Here is a 15,385-nt window from a genome sequence, read left to right as displayed (position 1 = left end):
CTGCAGTGTACCCCCCTCTCCCTTTTGAATATTCATTCCCCAACCAATAAAAGTTCCTCCTTCCCTTTGTTCGGGGACACCGTGACTTTGGAAATGATTCCTCATGGCCTATTTGCTGCAAATACACTTTATTTTGTGAGACAACTTCCACTGGTGTAGAGTCTTATCTAACTCACCAGGAGGCAAGCCCACTTGGTTTGTTATCAAGAGGAGCCTAACTAAAGTTTAGTCAAGGAGAGAGTCTATCAACAGGCAGCATAATTTAACCATACATTTTTATTTTTCAATATAAGTTAACAAAATAAAAGTTAGAAAATATTTAAAACGAGTGAATTTCGTGGTATGTCAATTATAACTCAATAAAACAGGAAAAATTAAATATATATATTTAAAAGCGATTTCTCTAAAGACTCCTTTGAAACTCAGTTTTGATTAAAGCTGAGACTAACCCAGTGATGGGAGGGAGGGGATTTTCAGAGAGTAAGAGGAACCAGCCAGGAAAAGATTTCTAACTTGAGACTCAGATCTAGTGGTAACGGGTGGTCCTGGACCAGTTAACTCACACTGCAGAGCCTTCGTTTTCCCAGGTGTATGAAGAGATAATACTATTTTACGGCCCACTTGACAGATCTGCCTGCGTAGGCATCGCAGGGATGTTGAGAGGCTCAAGCGCAAAAGTGAAAGATCAGAGATGTTGCTGCTCTTCTCTCTCAAAATCCAACAATGAAATAAAAATTCTGCAGACCCTGGGGCTTTGAGGGTTGTTGGCGTTTGGAATGATTTTGGCCACAGTTGAACCATACCTCTAAATTTATCAGGAACCTAGAACAGAGGATCTCAAACTTTAACATGCACCGGAACAACCAGGAAGGTTTGTAAAAATACAGATTTCTGGACTCCATCCCTAGAGTTTCTGATTGGGAATTTCCGAGACGGGGCCCTGGAATTTGCATTTCTAACAAGTTTCAGGTACACGGTGGGTCCAGGGACCACACTTTGCGGACCCCTGGTTTCGAGTTTTCCGGAGAGCCCCGTACGCAGGGCTAGGATTCTATCTCGTCCACTTAGTTTCATCTGGTCTCAATTTCCCCCTTCTTGTCCTCGCAAGGGAGACATGGAGCAAGGAGATCCTTATTAAAGTCCAACCCGCGGGCCCCTTATCAAGCTGCTGACAGCCGGGCCTCCTGATAGTCTTTCCAAACGGTCCCTCCCTGCGGCAAAGGCCAGCACAAGCTCGATAACACTATCCTGGAGTCACGCGGCCGCCCGTGGCCTCCAGGTTCCCCCCCAGCCCCGCCTCCTCCGCCCCAGGCTCCGCTGTCGCTGGGCGGAGCGCGGGGCGGAGCAGGCGCCGGGGTCCGCCGCAGGGCCGGCGAGGGGCGGTGCCAGGCCGCGGGTCCTCAGTCAAGTGACGCCGAGCGGCTGGCCCAGGCGCCGACTGCGGAGCCGAGAGGCCGGAGAGTGGACATGCTGGGGGTCGTTCGCTTCCTCTCTCTGCTGCTGGTGCCCCTGCTGCTGGGCTCTGCGCGCGGCTTGCGCGTAAGTCCACGGGACCCCCGCGCGGGGATGCATTGATGGGAGACAGGTTGGCGGAGGACCGGGCTGGGGCTGCGGCCAACCGGGGTCCTGAAGGGCAGGGGGCCTAGGACCCCGGACTGCGCCCCGGCAGGCAGCTGGCAGAGCGCAGGCAGTGGACCGGCCCTCCTGTCGGGGGCGGGCCGGGCGGGGCGCGCGTCCTTCCCGGTAGCTCTGTAGGTCGTGTATTCTGTCCCGGTCGCTCCTTTCGCTTGGACCCACTTCTCCATCGGTGCAACGAGGGGGTGAGATGAGGTGCGCCCAAACCTTCCCAGCTTTGCAGTTGTCCGCGAGGGGTATTCCAAGCAGCGCGCGTTGTTGGCGGGTGCCTCGGGCTCTGGCTTGGGGCGCCCTCCCTTGCTCAGTTTTTGTTCGGGAGAGTGCTCCGGAAGGAGAAAAATGGGGTCAGGAGTGGCCCCCCGCAATGGGAACATGGAATGAATTTCCTTCGAAGTAGTCTCTTTTCAAACGTCTCGTCCTTTTCTCGTCACTCCCCGCCGCCTACTTTTTTGGCTTGGGTTTTCCAAATCTTCAGGGTTTGGCGGTCCAGGCCGAGGGTGGGCAAGAGGCAGGCTGCAGGTGGCAGCCAGCCTTGCTGGAGGGAGGTCTGGCGGGGAGTGTATGTGAGATTTGGGGGCGTGCACATTTGGCCCGAGACGGACAGCTTCCGCCCTGCGGTCCGAGCTGAGGCAGGGGCCCGAGGGGTCTCTGACTTGCTGCCTGGGAAGGTTGAGCATCACAGCTGCGTAAGGCGGATGTCTGTGTCGGGGGGAATTGAAACAGGAACCTGCCCCTCTGCACGTTCAGCGAACCAACTTTGGTTCCTCCAGAGTTTGGGTGAGTCTGGGGCATGTTTTAAATAGAAGATGGTGGAATTTGGGCCCCTTGACTTGTAAATTACACCCTTTGATAAAAGGCTTTCAATAAGGTGCCAAGAGCAAAGTCATACATCTATCTAAAATCAAGGTTGAAAATCTCGAGTATTTGGAAAACAGCTAGTAAAAATATTTTCATTTTGGATTCTTCCTGGGAAGAGGTCACCTCAAATTGAGTATTTGCTAACCCCTGCTGCCTATTCTGTGGTTCCACTGCCCCAGTTTTTTTTCTGGGAGGCTTAGAGGAGCCCCACGGTGAGAGCTAGCCAACTATGAGAACTGGTGAGGGTGGAATTGGGGAATAGTTCAAAGGTACAGTGGCAGAGAAAGATGTGTGGGGAGAAGGCAGATCTTAACCAATATCTAGGAGGGTTGTGGGAGGGGAGAGAAGGATTTATGGATGAGGAGCTGGTGGGCAGGGTCGTCCCCTGGGTAATGGTTGTACAGCATCATTCAGCAGGGGTGTGCCCTATGACTGCCGTGCCCAAGGCCCACACAGGGAGGCTGGCTCCACTCCAAGAATTCATATGTCACATGTCTAGGTGTCCCTCCTGGGCCTAGAGCTGAAGAAAGATACCAGCAGACTAACTTCCCGTGATTGCCTGTTGACATTTATTTAGAACAGCGGTTCTCAAATTTTAACTGTCCTAGAAATTAAAACAGAAAATTTAAAAATATTTATTAGTTTAAGAAATAATAAATCTTTTGCATGTTAATAAACTTAATATTTTTTTTGAAAAATAACAATATTTCTCCCCAAATTTTAGGGCAAAGAGTGGCATTATTTTACATTTTTGTAAATCTCTTTCATGTCTGTCTTAACAGATGACAGATTCTCATAGCTACTTCTGCATTCAGTCTTGCCATATCACATGTCACACAGCTTGTGGAAAACTCCACTGTACGCTCACGAGAGAATCAGAATGGAAAAGGCAGTATTATGGCTTAGTATTATTATGAAAATAGTTTTGATTAAAAGGACCCCCTGAAAGGGTCTCCCCAGACCCTACTTTGAGAACCACTGATTTAGAATAATGTTTTTCTTACTATAAAAGAAGTCCATACGCATTGTGGAAAACATTTAAACATTCGAAAAACTGTCAGTAAGAAAATGAAAACTGCCCATCATGTTACAATCCAGTGTGTTTGTATTTTAATAATAAAGTGTAGCAACTGGCTGGTATTTGAGTGGCTTGGATTCAAGGTGGGTTGGGCTGGTGTAAGTGACCTTCAGGTTTTGAATGGGGACAAGGAAGTTCTAATACCCCTGCAAAGCTGACACCGGTTCCTGGTTGCAGGCGGAGCTGACCTGGAAACCTGCTTGGCCACTGTCCTTTCTAAGGAACTCGCCTTCCAGAGCCTGCCCACACAGAACTGGCAGGGGACCCTCTTAGGAGCAGAGAAAATGGCGATCTTCAGGCAGCTGTCCTTGGGCATGAAGGCCGCCCTGGCTGCTGGCACTGTCCTCGTGTCCATCATTGTCTCCCGCTCTTATTTGGCGGGGAGCCTTGAGCTCGGGGCCTGGCGTTGTCTGTTCCGCCTGCAGCTTGCCCTGTTTGCCAACTCGCTCATGCTTATAGGCTCCCTCTACATCTGGCGTAGCACGGTCAGCAACCTGAGCCATTCCCCAGCCACAGAGTCGGTCTGTTTTAAGCTTTGGAAGATGGCTGTTGTGACATTTCTGGCCCTGGCCCATTCCAGTTTCTTCACCATGCTCTTTTTAGTGGCCGAGGAGCCCTATCTCTTTTCCTTGGCTGCCTACTCCTGCCTCGGGGCGTACATCATCATGCTCTTCTTCCTGTGTACCCTCAGCGGCATGGAGCAGGCCTTTCAGTTCCTGGCCTGGCGCAGTGGTCGGGTCGTGGGCAGCCTTGACAAGACAAGGAAGCTGGCACTCAGGCCGGCCCTGACAGTGGTGGTGACTGCTGTGCTCAGCGTAGTCGGGCTTCTGAACGCTGCCCAGCCCCCGGCGGTGAAAACCGTGGAGGTGCCCATCCATCAGCTGCCCCCCTCTATGGACAACCTCAAGATAGCACTCCTCTCAGACATTCACTTGGGCCCCACAGTGGGCAGGACCAAGATGGAGATGTTCGTGAGGATGGTGAACGTGCTGGAACCAGATGTCACGGTGATTGTGGGTGACCTCTGTGATTCAGAAGCCTCGACCCTCCGGATGGCTGTCGCTCCTTTGGGCCAGCTTCATTCGCGCCTCGGCACCTACTTCGTCACAGGCAATCACGAGTACTACACGTCAGATGTCAGCAACTGGTTTGCGCTGCTGGAATCCCTGGATGTCAAGCCCCTTCACAATGAGAACGTGAAGATTTCTGCCACACGGGCCCAGCGTGGTGGTGGTGAGGATGGCGACTGGATCTGCTTGGCTGGGGTGGATGATATTGAAGCAGACAGCCTGCACTACTCTGGCCATGGCATGGATCTCGAGAAGGCCCTGGGAGGCTGCAGCCCAGACCACACCACCATCTTGCTAGCTCACCAGCCCCTGGCTGCCAAGAGAGCCCTTCAAGCTCGGCCAGATATCAACTTGATCCTTTCTGGGCACACACATGCTGGGCAAATCTTCCCCTTGAACGTCGCAGCCTATTTCCTGAACCCCTTCTTTGCTGGTCTTTACCAAGTGGCCCAGACTACATTTGTATATGTCAGCCCAGGCACGGCCTATTATGGGATACCCATGAGATTGGGTAGCAGGGCAGAGATTACGGAGCTCATCCTGCAGCGAGCTCCCTTAACCCGGCCCTGACCCCCATACGCCTCTTAATTGCCCTTGACCTTCCCTCTCTGTCCCTCAGAAGCAGAGCAGGTTGCCTGCTTCACCCACTCCAGCCTCTCCTGCCCAGCCCTGCCAACACACGCTTGTCACAAGCCTGGCTTGAACAGTGATTTGTGGTGGGGCTGCCTGGCAGGTTCAGGCAGGTTAACTCTGTAAATGGCCAGTTGCTTTTTTAAATACATTTGTGAGGCCACTAAAGTCACACATGTAAGAACAGACATCTATTTTCCAGATATGGAGTAAGCCCTCCTCCTGCAGAGCTCACCCAGATGAACCGAAACATGGAGTTGCTCAAAAGGGATAGATCTGGAAAGCAGAGTAGGGAAGGAACTCTTGGTGGTTTTAAACCCTCTTTAGGATTTAGGCAGTTTCCAGAATCATTGATCCAGAGCTTTCTAGGAAAGGGGCAGTGTTGCTAGGTAATCTCAGAGAAATGGAGAGACCGAGGCCCCCTGGCTGCTGGAGAAGAGTGTTTTCTTTTTCCTCTTGGTTCTGTCAGAGTCACCTCTATTGGGGACATCAGCAAAACCCGCTGGAATGCAGTGCTCATCCTGTTCCGGGCCTTGAGTGATGCTGTTTAACTGCCTGTGCTCCTAGCCCTTAGGATTTGGGGTGGGGAGGAAAGAAATGGTGAGCACCGTGGTAGGTGATGGTGATGGGTCTTGCTACTTAGGAATTCAGAGGGTGTTTGCCTCCCTTGTCTCTTTTTTTGTGTGTGTGAGGAAGATCAGCCCTGAGCTAACATCCATACTAATCCTCCTCTTTTTGCTAAGGAAGACCGGCTCTAAGCTAACAATATTGCCAATCCTCCTCCTTTTTTTTTTTCCCCAAAGCCCCAGTAGATAGTTGTGTGTCGTAGTTGCACATCCTTCTAGTTGCTGTATGTGGCCTCAGCATGGCCGGAGAAGCAGTGCGTTGCTCCGGCCGGAGAAGCCGGAGAAGGTGTGCGCCCGGGATGCGAACCCGGGCCGCCAGTAGCGGAGCGCGTGCACTTAACCGCTAAGCCACGGGGCCGGCCCCCTTGTCTCCTTTTATACAACGCCTGGGTGAGGTAATTAGGGACGGCTACTTTTCCCTATTTAGAAATGAGGAAATTGAGGCAAAGAGACGTGGGGCATTGGCAACATGACAAGGTATGGAGGAGATTCCGGGCTAGAAGCCAGGTCTTCTACTTCCGGATGAAAGTGTTCTTTCCACCATATGATTGTTAGGTAGCTGTATCTGTCACAAGTGAGTACAGGATTCCAACACAGTTAACAATGTAAAGAGAACAAACAAGGGCCTAGAACCTGATGTTCTTTCAAAGTGGTTTGCTTGAGGCTAATTTCAGTTCACCCATGACTACGTGGGCCAGGGCCTGGAAGGGGGTCGGCTTGTTTCAGTGTAGGATATCTTTCACATTGGAGGAAGAGTCAGGAAGCTGGAGCCCCTCACCCTAGGTTTGGGTCTGATTTTTTGTGAGAAACTGAGGTTCACTCTCTTCAGGGGAGAAGTTGAGGCTTGCGTAGGGAGGGGCGGGGCTCTGTGCTCTGGCAGGGCCTCGAGGCCTTCTCTCTCCCTGGGCCCCGGCTGTGAAATGCTGGGACTGTCCTTCCTGCTGGACAGCTTCCAACCCCACCTCTACACCCCCTACCTCTGGCCTGACCCCATCAGAGCTGTCCTAGGGCTCTGGCCACAGAACCATAGGGCCATCCCTGCTGGCCGCTAGACCTATAGGAAAACAGGCAGAGGTTACTGTGTCCTGAGTGACCCCACCCCTGTTGGCCTGGCCCTTGTGCCAGAGATGAGAGACCTTTGATCCTTGGGTAGCAATAAGCACTCCTGTTAGAAAAGGCCTCACTGAGAAGACTGAGGACCTGGGCTCAGCATTGACTTTTTTTGTGATTGAGAGTCTTTCTCCAATAGGGAACAAGACACCATCTGACAGGAGAGGCTCACCCTGCTGCTCACTGGTCAGGCAGCGTTGGGTAAATGACTTGACCTCACTGAGGCTTGGTTTCCCTCACCTGAAAATGAGGATAATTATTGTGTCTACCTCAAGATTGTTTCCTGAGGAGGGTACTGAGACATGGTGCATGAGTTGCCTGTGGCGCAGTCACACAAGAAGCGCTCAACGTTGTTAATTTTTAACATCACACCAGAGCTTGCTAAGGAACTCTGTTGGGCACAGGTACCCAGAGAATTTATGGAGCCACCAACCCTCGGGAATGTGATAGAAAGCATGCCATCTACTGCTGGGGCCCAGAGATTTGTCAAAGCAGCGACTGCTGGGGGTTCACTTTCCTCTGCTGTGTTAATGCCTCCTGTGCACACTCTGCCTGGCCAGAGGGAGCTTCATTTCCTCCTTGTCCTCCTGGTGTATAATGGAACCCTGGGGGACCCTGGAGACCACCCTTCTTGTTTCCGGGCAGCCAAGATATTGACAGCAGGCCTTCCAGTCAAGTTTAAAATGTGTCTTTTGAGTCAAAGTTTCAGTGGTTTCTTTATTTGTCCCCCTTCATGTTTAGTTGTCCTTACAGCCAGGAATAAGTTTGGAGAAAAACTTATGCAGAACAGAGGACGGGACCCCGGAGAGCCTTTCTGTTAACACATTTTGCAGATGATAGGATGATAGGAGAGGTAAAGTGCCTGGCTCGGGACAGCGGCCCGGCTCCCGAGTCCCTCACTCCCTTCTCCATGGCACCACTCCAAGCTCATCACCCCTCGTGGCCTCAGGAAGGTTGCTCTTCCAAACCCTCTCGCTTTCTTGTGAACTGACCTTGTTCAGTTTTGGATCATTGTTGTAGGCTTTTCAGTTCTCTTTGGTTTGGACTTCCTGAAACTACACTAGTTGATGCTATTTGTCGTCTACCCTTCGGTGCAGCTGGTAGTGTTTGACTCGCATGCTACACCAGTTATGTCACCGGTTTCTTAATTTTGGATCCTTCTCATCAGTGCTCTGAGCTCTTTGAAATTAGCTTCCATCAGTCCTATTTTTTATCTTGCATCTTTGTCTCTTTTCTTTCACTTGAGTGCCCTCATTTTGCAGTTTGGTGTACCCTTCATCCTTGCTTGATTGATTCTTCTCTATCAACAGAAACAAAACAGGCCCATCTTATGTATCCAAGGAATAGTCAGCAACTCTCATGCTTAGTTTGAGTTCTACGATGTGATGGAAATTTTCCCAGCAGAAATTTCTCCATTACTGTCCAGATATGGCTCTGGTGGGCCACTCTCCACAGCACTCTTTGTATCTCTGGTCCTGTTTTTCACTCATTTACCTTCTTTGTTTTCTTTGTTTGTGGCTGGAGGAGGTAGTGAGAAACATTTACTTGAAGCTTGAAAATCCTTTCAATTTCATGTTAGTTTCCTTTTTTTTTTGATGAGTTAATTCAAGTTGAAATATAATGCTTTTTTAAAATTAACAATAGCCTGTTTAATGTGATACTATTGTTATAAAACTCAATAAATTAATCTTATAAAACTCAATAAATTAATCCTATTGCCATCCATTTCAAACATCCATCTGTCCTTTTTCTCCCCCTTATTTTGTTTTAAATTTCTGATTGTGAAAATTTTTAAATATTCACAAAGTAGAAACAACAGCATACTGAATTCCTATGTACTCATCACCCAACTTCAACAACTGTGACTATTCTGCTGTTCTTTCTCATCTACCCCTACCCCATACTCGTTCTTCTTTCTTTTTGGCCAGAGTATATTAAGGCAAATCTTAGAAAACATAATTTACCCCCAAAATACTTCACTGTGAATTCATTTTTTAAAAGCATATCTATAATGCCATTATCATAGCCAATGAAATTAACAATAATTCTTTAATATCATCTAATACCTACTTAGGAGATTTGGAGCTAGAAGCCAGGTTTATACCTCTCAATAAAAATGTTCTTTCCGCTGTCTGAGGGGTAAGTAGCTTATCCGTTACAGATGAGTGCAAGATTCATGGGCAGTTAACTGTATAAAGAGTTTGTTTTCAGTTTTTCCTGATTATCTCAATTGTCTTTGTCTTTTTTTTGTGGTAAAAAACACATAGCATAAAATTTATCATCTTAATGATTTTAAGTGTACAGTTCAACAGTGTCAAGTATATTCACATTGTTGTGAAACAGATCTCCAGAGCTTTTTCATCTTGCAAATCTGAAACTCTATACCCATTATAAAATAACTCCTCTTTTCTGCTCCCTCCAGCTCCTGGTAACCACCATTTTTACTTTCTTCTTCTATGAATTTGACTACTCTGAGTACCTCATATAAGTGGAATCATACATTTTTTTTTGTGACTGGCTTATTTCACTTAATATCCTCGGTGTTCATCCATAATATAGCATGTGACAAGGCTTATTTCCTTTTTTAAGTCTGAATAATATTTCATTGTATGTATATACCACATTTTGTTTATCCGTTCATCCATCAGTGGACGTTTGGGTTGCTTCCACCTTTTGTCTATTGTGAATAGTGCTGCTGTGAACATGGGTCTGCAGATATCTCTTCGAGACCCTGCTGTCTGTTCTTTTGGATACATACCCGGAGTGGGATTGCTGGATCATATAGTAGTTCTATTTTTCATTTTTTGAGGGACCTCCATACTTTTTCCAAAGCAGTTACACTATTTTACAACCCTACCAACAGTGCCCAAGGGTTCCAATTTCTTTACATCTTCACTAGAACTTATTATAGCTGTTTTTTTGAAAGCAGTATGAGGTGATAACTTATTGTGGTTTTGATTTGCATTTCTCTGATGATTAGTAATGTAGAGCATCTTTTCATATGCTTATTGGCCATTGTATATCATCTTTGGGACAATGTCCATTCAAGTCTTTTGCTCATTTTTAAATCATGTAATTTGGTTTTTGTTGTTGTTGAATTGTAAGAGTTCTTTATATATTCTGATATTATCCCCTTATCAGGTATATGATTTGCAAATATTTTCTTCCATTCCATAGATTGACTTTTCACTCTACTAATTGTGTCCCTTGATGTGTGAAAGTTTTCAAGGATGTCCCATTTGTCTATTTTTGCTTTTGTTGCCTGTGCTTTTAGTGTCATATCCAGGAAATCATTGCCAAGTCCAATATCATAAAGCTTTTCCCATGTGTTTTCCTCTAGGAGTTTTATAGTTTGGGGTCTTACATTTAGGTCTTTGATCCATTTTGAGTTAATTTTTGTATATAGTGTAAGGAAAGGGTCCAGCTTCATTCTTCTGAATGTGGATATCTAGTTTTCCCAATACCATTTGTTGAAAAGACTGTCCTTTCCCCATTGAGTGGTCTTGGCACCCTTGTCAAAGACCATTTGAGCATATATGTGAGGATTTATTTCTGACCTCTATTCTATTCCATTGGTGTATTTGTTCTTCTTTATGCCAATACTACAGTGTTTTGATTACTGTAGCTTTGTAATATACTTTGAAATCAGGAAGTGTGTCTTCCAACTTTGTTCTTTTTCAAAATTATTTTGGTTATTTGGAGTTCCTTGAAATTCCATATGAATTTTAGGATGAATTTTTCTCTTCCTGCAAAAAATGCCATTGGGGTTTTGATAGAGATTGTGTTGAATCTGTAGATCACATTGGGTAGTATGGACAGCTTAACAGTACTAAGTCTTCCAATCCATGAACACGGAATGTCTTTCTTTTTATTTGTCTCTTCTTTAATTTCTCATGGCAGTGTTTTATAGTTTTCAGTGTACAAGTCTTTCACCTCCTTGGTTAGGTATTTTATTGTTTTTGATGCAATTGTAAAAGGAATTGTTTTCTTAATTTCCTTTTGAGATTGTTCATTGTCAGTGTAGAGAAATGCAACTGATTTTTGTATGTTGATTTTGTATCCTGCAACTTGGCTGAATTAATTTATTAGTTCTAACAGTTGTTTTTTTTTTGGTGTGTGGAATCTTGAGGGTTTTCTACATATAATATTATGTCATCTGTGAAAAGAGATAGTGTTACTTTTCTAATGAATACATTTTATTTTCTTTTCTTGCTTAGTTGCTCTGGCTAGGGCTTCCAATATTATGTTGAATAGAAGTGGTAAGAGTGGACATCCTTGCCTTTTTCCTGATCACATTAGAAAAGCTTGCAGTCTGTCACCGTTTAGAATGATGTTAGTTGTAGTCTTTCATGTATAGCCTTTTCTGTGTTGAGGTGATTTCCTTCTATTCCTAGTTTGTTGCGTGTTTTATCATGGGAAGATATTGAATCTTGTCAAATCTATTTCTGTCTCAATTGAGATGATCACGTGGTTTTTGTCCTTCATTCTGTTAGTAATGGTGTATTACATTGACTGGTTTTCATATGTTGAACCATCCTTGCATTCCAGGAATAAATCTCACTTTGTTGTGGTGTATGATCTTTTTAATGTGTTGTTGAATTCAGTTTGCTGGTATTTTGTTGAGGATTTTTGCATGAATATTCATCTGGAATATTGTCTGTAGTTTTCTTTTCTTGTTGTGTCTTGTTTGGCTTTGGTATTAAGGTAATGTTGGCCTTAGAGAATGAACTTAGAAGTATTCTTTCCTCTTCAATTTTTTGGAAGAGTTTCAGGAGGATTGGTGTTAATTCTTCTTTAAATGTTTGGTAGAATTCTGTAGCAAAGCCATCTGGTCCTGGATTTTCTTTGAAATTTTCGGTTACTGATTCAATCTTCTTACTATTTATGGGTATGTTCAGATTTTCTATTTCTTCATGATTCAGTTATATGTTTCTAGGAATTTATCTATTTCTTCTAGGTTACCCAATTTGTTGGCTTACGATTGTTCATGGTAGTTTCATAATCCTTTTTATTTTGGTGGCATCAGTTATAATGTTTCCTCTTTCGTTTCTAATTTTAGTTATTTGAGTCTTGTCCCTTTTTTCTTAATAATCTAGCTAAAGATTTGTCAATACTTTTGATCTTTTCAAAAAACAACTCTTTCACTGATATTGTTTTTCTATTCTCTGTTTCATTTGTCTCTGCTCTAATCTTTACTATTTCCTTCCTTCTGTTAGCTTTGGGTTTAGTTTCTTCTTAAGTTTCTTGAGGAATTATGTCTCTTTATAGTTCTTTTGTTTGAATCAGGATCTAAAAACAAGATCCCTATATTGTATGTGATATATTTCTTAAGTCTCTCTAAGTCTGTAAAACACTCTCTTCTCTTATTTTATAACATTTATTTGTTCAAGTTATCTGGATATATATCTTAGAATTTCCTACCTTTTGGATTTGTAGTGGTGTTTAACATGTACTATCCCTCATATTTTCTGTAAACTAGTAGAGCTGGAGATCTATAAAAGTTAGAGCTAGAAGCAGGATAGACTCAGGTTCAATTTTTTCCGTTTTTTGGTAGGAAGACTTAATTGCTTTCAGTGATGCTAAGTTTGACCCATGAGTCCAGCTGTCGTCAGCTTGATCCCTCTATTAGAAAGTTCCTCATTATTTTTTCATCTAATGTTTCAGCAGTCATTGATGATTGTTGCCTAAAGTCGTTATTCCACTAGAGATTGCAAAATGATGATTTTTTTTTTATAGTGTGAAACATTTAATTCAGAGTTTAGTAAGCCAGAGTACTAAATAGGCTTTTCTGGGAATAGTTACTTGGCTTTCATATATTCAAGAGACAATGGAAACTTCTGTCACCTCAGTTCTGCATTCTGAATGAGTTTTTGTAGTATTCACAAATATAATCCTGCCATCAGCCCCCAAAATGGTGATTTTTAATTTCATCATTTCTTTTGCATTTGCTAGCATAAATGTGGTTCTTCTACAGAGAAGTGTCCTCATCAATTGTTTGGTACTGGAAAAAAGTCTATAGCAAAGACAAGACAGATGTAGATTCTTCCCCTTTATTCATCAGTTTTCAGAATAATGTGTTGATGCCCCAGTATCCAATAAACTTTTCTTTGGGATGGGAGGGAGTATTATGAATTTGGCTATTTTTATATATATCTGATGTGTTTGAATCCATTGAAGCGATAAATCTTTTGATGCTCAAAATATCCCATCTTTGGCCAGTTGGAGCCCCTTCATATTGGCTTGTATGTCATTTTGTTGTGACCCTAATAGTTCTTGATAATTTTAGGCTTGTTGTACATATTCTGCCCCAGACTTGAATTAAGTAATTTCTTGAAGCACCCTGGTTCTTTTTAGTGGGAAATATTTAGAGACGATAATTTAGGTGCTAGAGGAGCTAATTGCTACTGGCTAGTGTCGTTTCTATGCTGTTTCAGTAGATATTGCTAGGAAATAAATTTTTTTTAGAAAGAAAAAACCTTAAGTTTATACTAGTATTGCCAATTCAAATGGAAAATTATCGGCTTTTTTAAAAAAATAGACTTTATTTTTAGAGCAGTTATAGGTTAACAGCAAAATTGAGCGGAAGTTACAGAGATTTCTCACATACTCCTGATTACTAGGTTTTTACTTAACTTTCTTTGATTTTATGTTTGTTTTTCTCTTACACTGAAATTTTTGGTTCCTAACAACCCAGTGTAATTGCTTATTTACTTTATCCTACTATATATATTATAGATTCAAAATAGTAATAAAATATTATTACTAAGATGAAATCTACTGGATGCAAGTTTGTTGGTTTGTTTGTTTTACCTGAATGCAGTTTAAGATGTATTTTTGTCCTTAGGCTAAATATGGTCAAAATACTATTTCAGATTCACTTGAAATGATTCTTTCCTGTGTGCGAAGTTAGATCTGTTTTTAAGTTAAATCTGTTTTAAGAATTATTTCATTTTTAAAATTTATTTTTATTTTTTAAAACTATGCCTTATCGGGGCCAGCCCGGTCGTGTAGCAGTTAAGTTCAGGTGCTCTGCTTTGGCAGCCTTGGGTTCGCGGGTTCGGATCCCGGGCGCGACCGACTCACCGCTTGTCGAGCCATGCTGTGGCGGCATCCCATATAAAGTAGAGGAAGATGGGCATGGATGTTAGCCCGGGGCCAATCTTCTTCAGCAAAAACAGGGGGATTGGCAACAGATGTTAGCTCAGGGCTAGTCTTCTTCACACACACACACAAACGAAAAACAAAAAAACTATGCACTTATCTTTTCTCTGAAATGAGGGGGCAGAATTAAATCTGTAAATGTCTGAGTCCTGGAGGATTGGGAACTGGTCCCAAACTGTGCTTATTCCTTCTCCATTCTGCCATTTTTAATTCCTCTTCCTTTGTAATATATGTTCTTTATCCACAGTCTTTTGGGATGCTGAACAGAAATCTTTTTGGAACAAGACAGGCATAAATAAATGAACAAAATTAATAAAAATAGGATGCATAAGCTCTAGCAGTTCATTCACAAATTCCTCCAGATCCATATTGATTATCACCATTCCCTGTGGTGGTTTTGCTTCTCCAGTCTTCCTGATGTCATGGTACTTCCGTGACATTTGATGTTTGAAAGGCTCTTAGATCTGGCATAATCAAAATTTGTTTTATACTCATCTGCAACATTCCTTCTCTTTCTCTTTGTTCTGTGACCTGAGGGGTCTGGGAAGCCCAGGGTGAGTAAACACTCTTCCACCCCTATCTTCCCTTAATCCCTCATCCCTTAACACTAGGGTACTAGCAGCCTGGGAGGTTTGGGTCTGCCACCTTGGAGCTGAACAGCTCACGTCAGGAATTCTCCAGGCTCTTGGGTCTCTAGGGTGAGTTGAAAGGGTATGTGGGGTACTGGGGATGGAGATCCATTGAATAGGTGCTCGTTAGAGTTATACTGAGGGACTTGAAGACATATTGTCTTGACATAATCAGCAGGGCCCATAACCTGTGATGTCCCTGAGCTCTTTTTATTTCTTTATTCTAGTTGAGGAATGTGCACAAGTAATGCAAATATAATTATTTATATTCCTGACGCTAGGAAACTTGAGGAATATTCACATTACCTGGTGGTGTAATTGTCAGTTTTATGTATTTTTTTAAGAAATGCTTATTTACCACTGAAATAGTCTAAACTGAATAAATGACTTTAAAAATGTTATATTGAACAGTATTAGTCCCTGATGTGTATTTGATCTGAGGGTATTTTGTTTATATTGCTGTTTTTTTCTTCAGTAATATGTGCATTATGTACATGGCGGGCCTTGGAAAAGTGTGGGCTTGGAATTGCTTTTTATTTTCTAAATTTTCTGTGACTTCATGCATTGTAAATACTGATGCTACCACAC

The 15,385-nt window shown here is 43.7% G+C and overlaps 2 protein-coding genes across 3 annotated transcripts in view; both read left to right on the top strand.

The window, feature by feature from the left end:
- GLB1 (galactosidase beta 1) overlaps positions 1–15,385 on the top strand; it is a 94,608-nt gene that overhangs the window by 5,566 nt on the left and 73,657 nt on the right. Inside the window, exon 1 of one of the 2 annotated variants that reach the window (XM_058554578.1) lies at positions 1,395–1,539. The exons of the other annotated variant lie outside the window; for it this stretch is intronic. Coding sequence (XP_058410561.1) covers positions 1,468–1,539 — 72 coding nt within the window. The 5' untranslated portion in view covers positions 1,395–1,467. Of the gene's footprint in view, positions 1–1,394; positions 1,540–15,385 lie in introns of those variants that run through there. 2 annotated transcript variants of the gene reach the window in all.
- On the top strand, positions 1,485–8,694 carry TMPPE (transmembrane protein with metallophosphoesterase domain). The gene is made up of 2 exons (XM_058554624.1): positions 1,485–1,539; positions 3,749–8,694. The coding sequence occupies exon 2, from the start codon at positions 3,856–3,858 to the stop codon at positions 5,209–5,211; it is 1,356 nt and encodes a 451-aa protein (XP_058410607.1). The 5' UTR covers positions 1,485–1,539; positions 3,749–3,855; the 3' UTR covers positions 5,212–8,694.

This window comes from Diceros bicornis, chromosome 2, assembly GCF_020826845.1.
Source record: "Diceros bicornis minor isolate mBicDic1 chromosome 2, mDicBic1.mat.cur, whole genome shotgun sequence".
Taxonomy (NCBI): Eukaryota; Metazoa; Chordata; class Mammalia; order Perissodactyla; family Rhinocerotidae; genus Diceros; species Diceros bicornis.
This window is presented reverse-complemented; position numbering and strand designations above follow the sequence as displayed.

Coding starts and splice junctions, on each gene's coding strand:
- TMPPE (XM_058554624.1), top strand. CDS start 3,856: ATGGCGATCTTCAGGCAGCTGTCCTTGGGCATGAAGGCCGCCCTGGCT.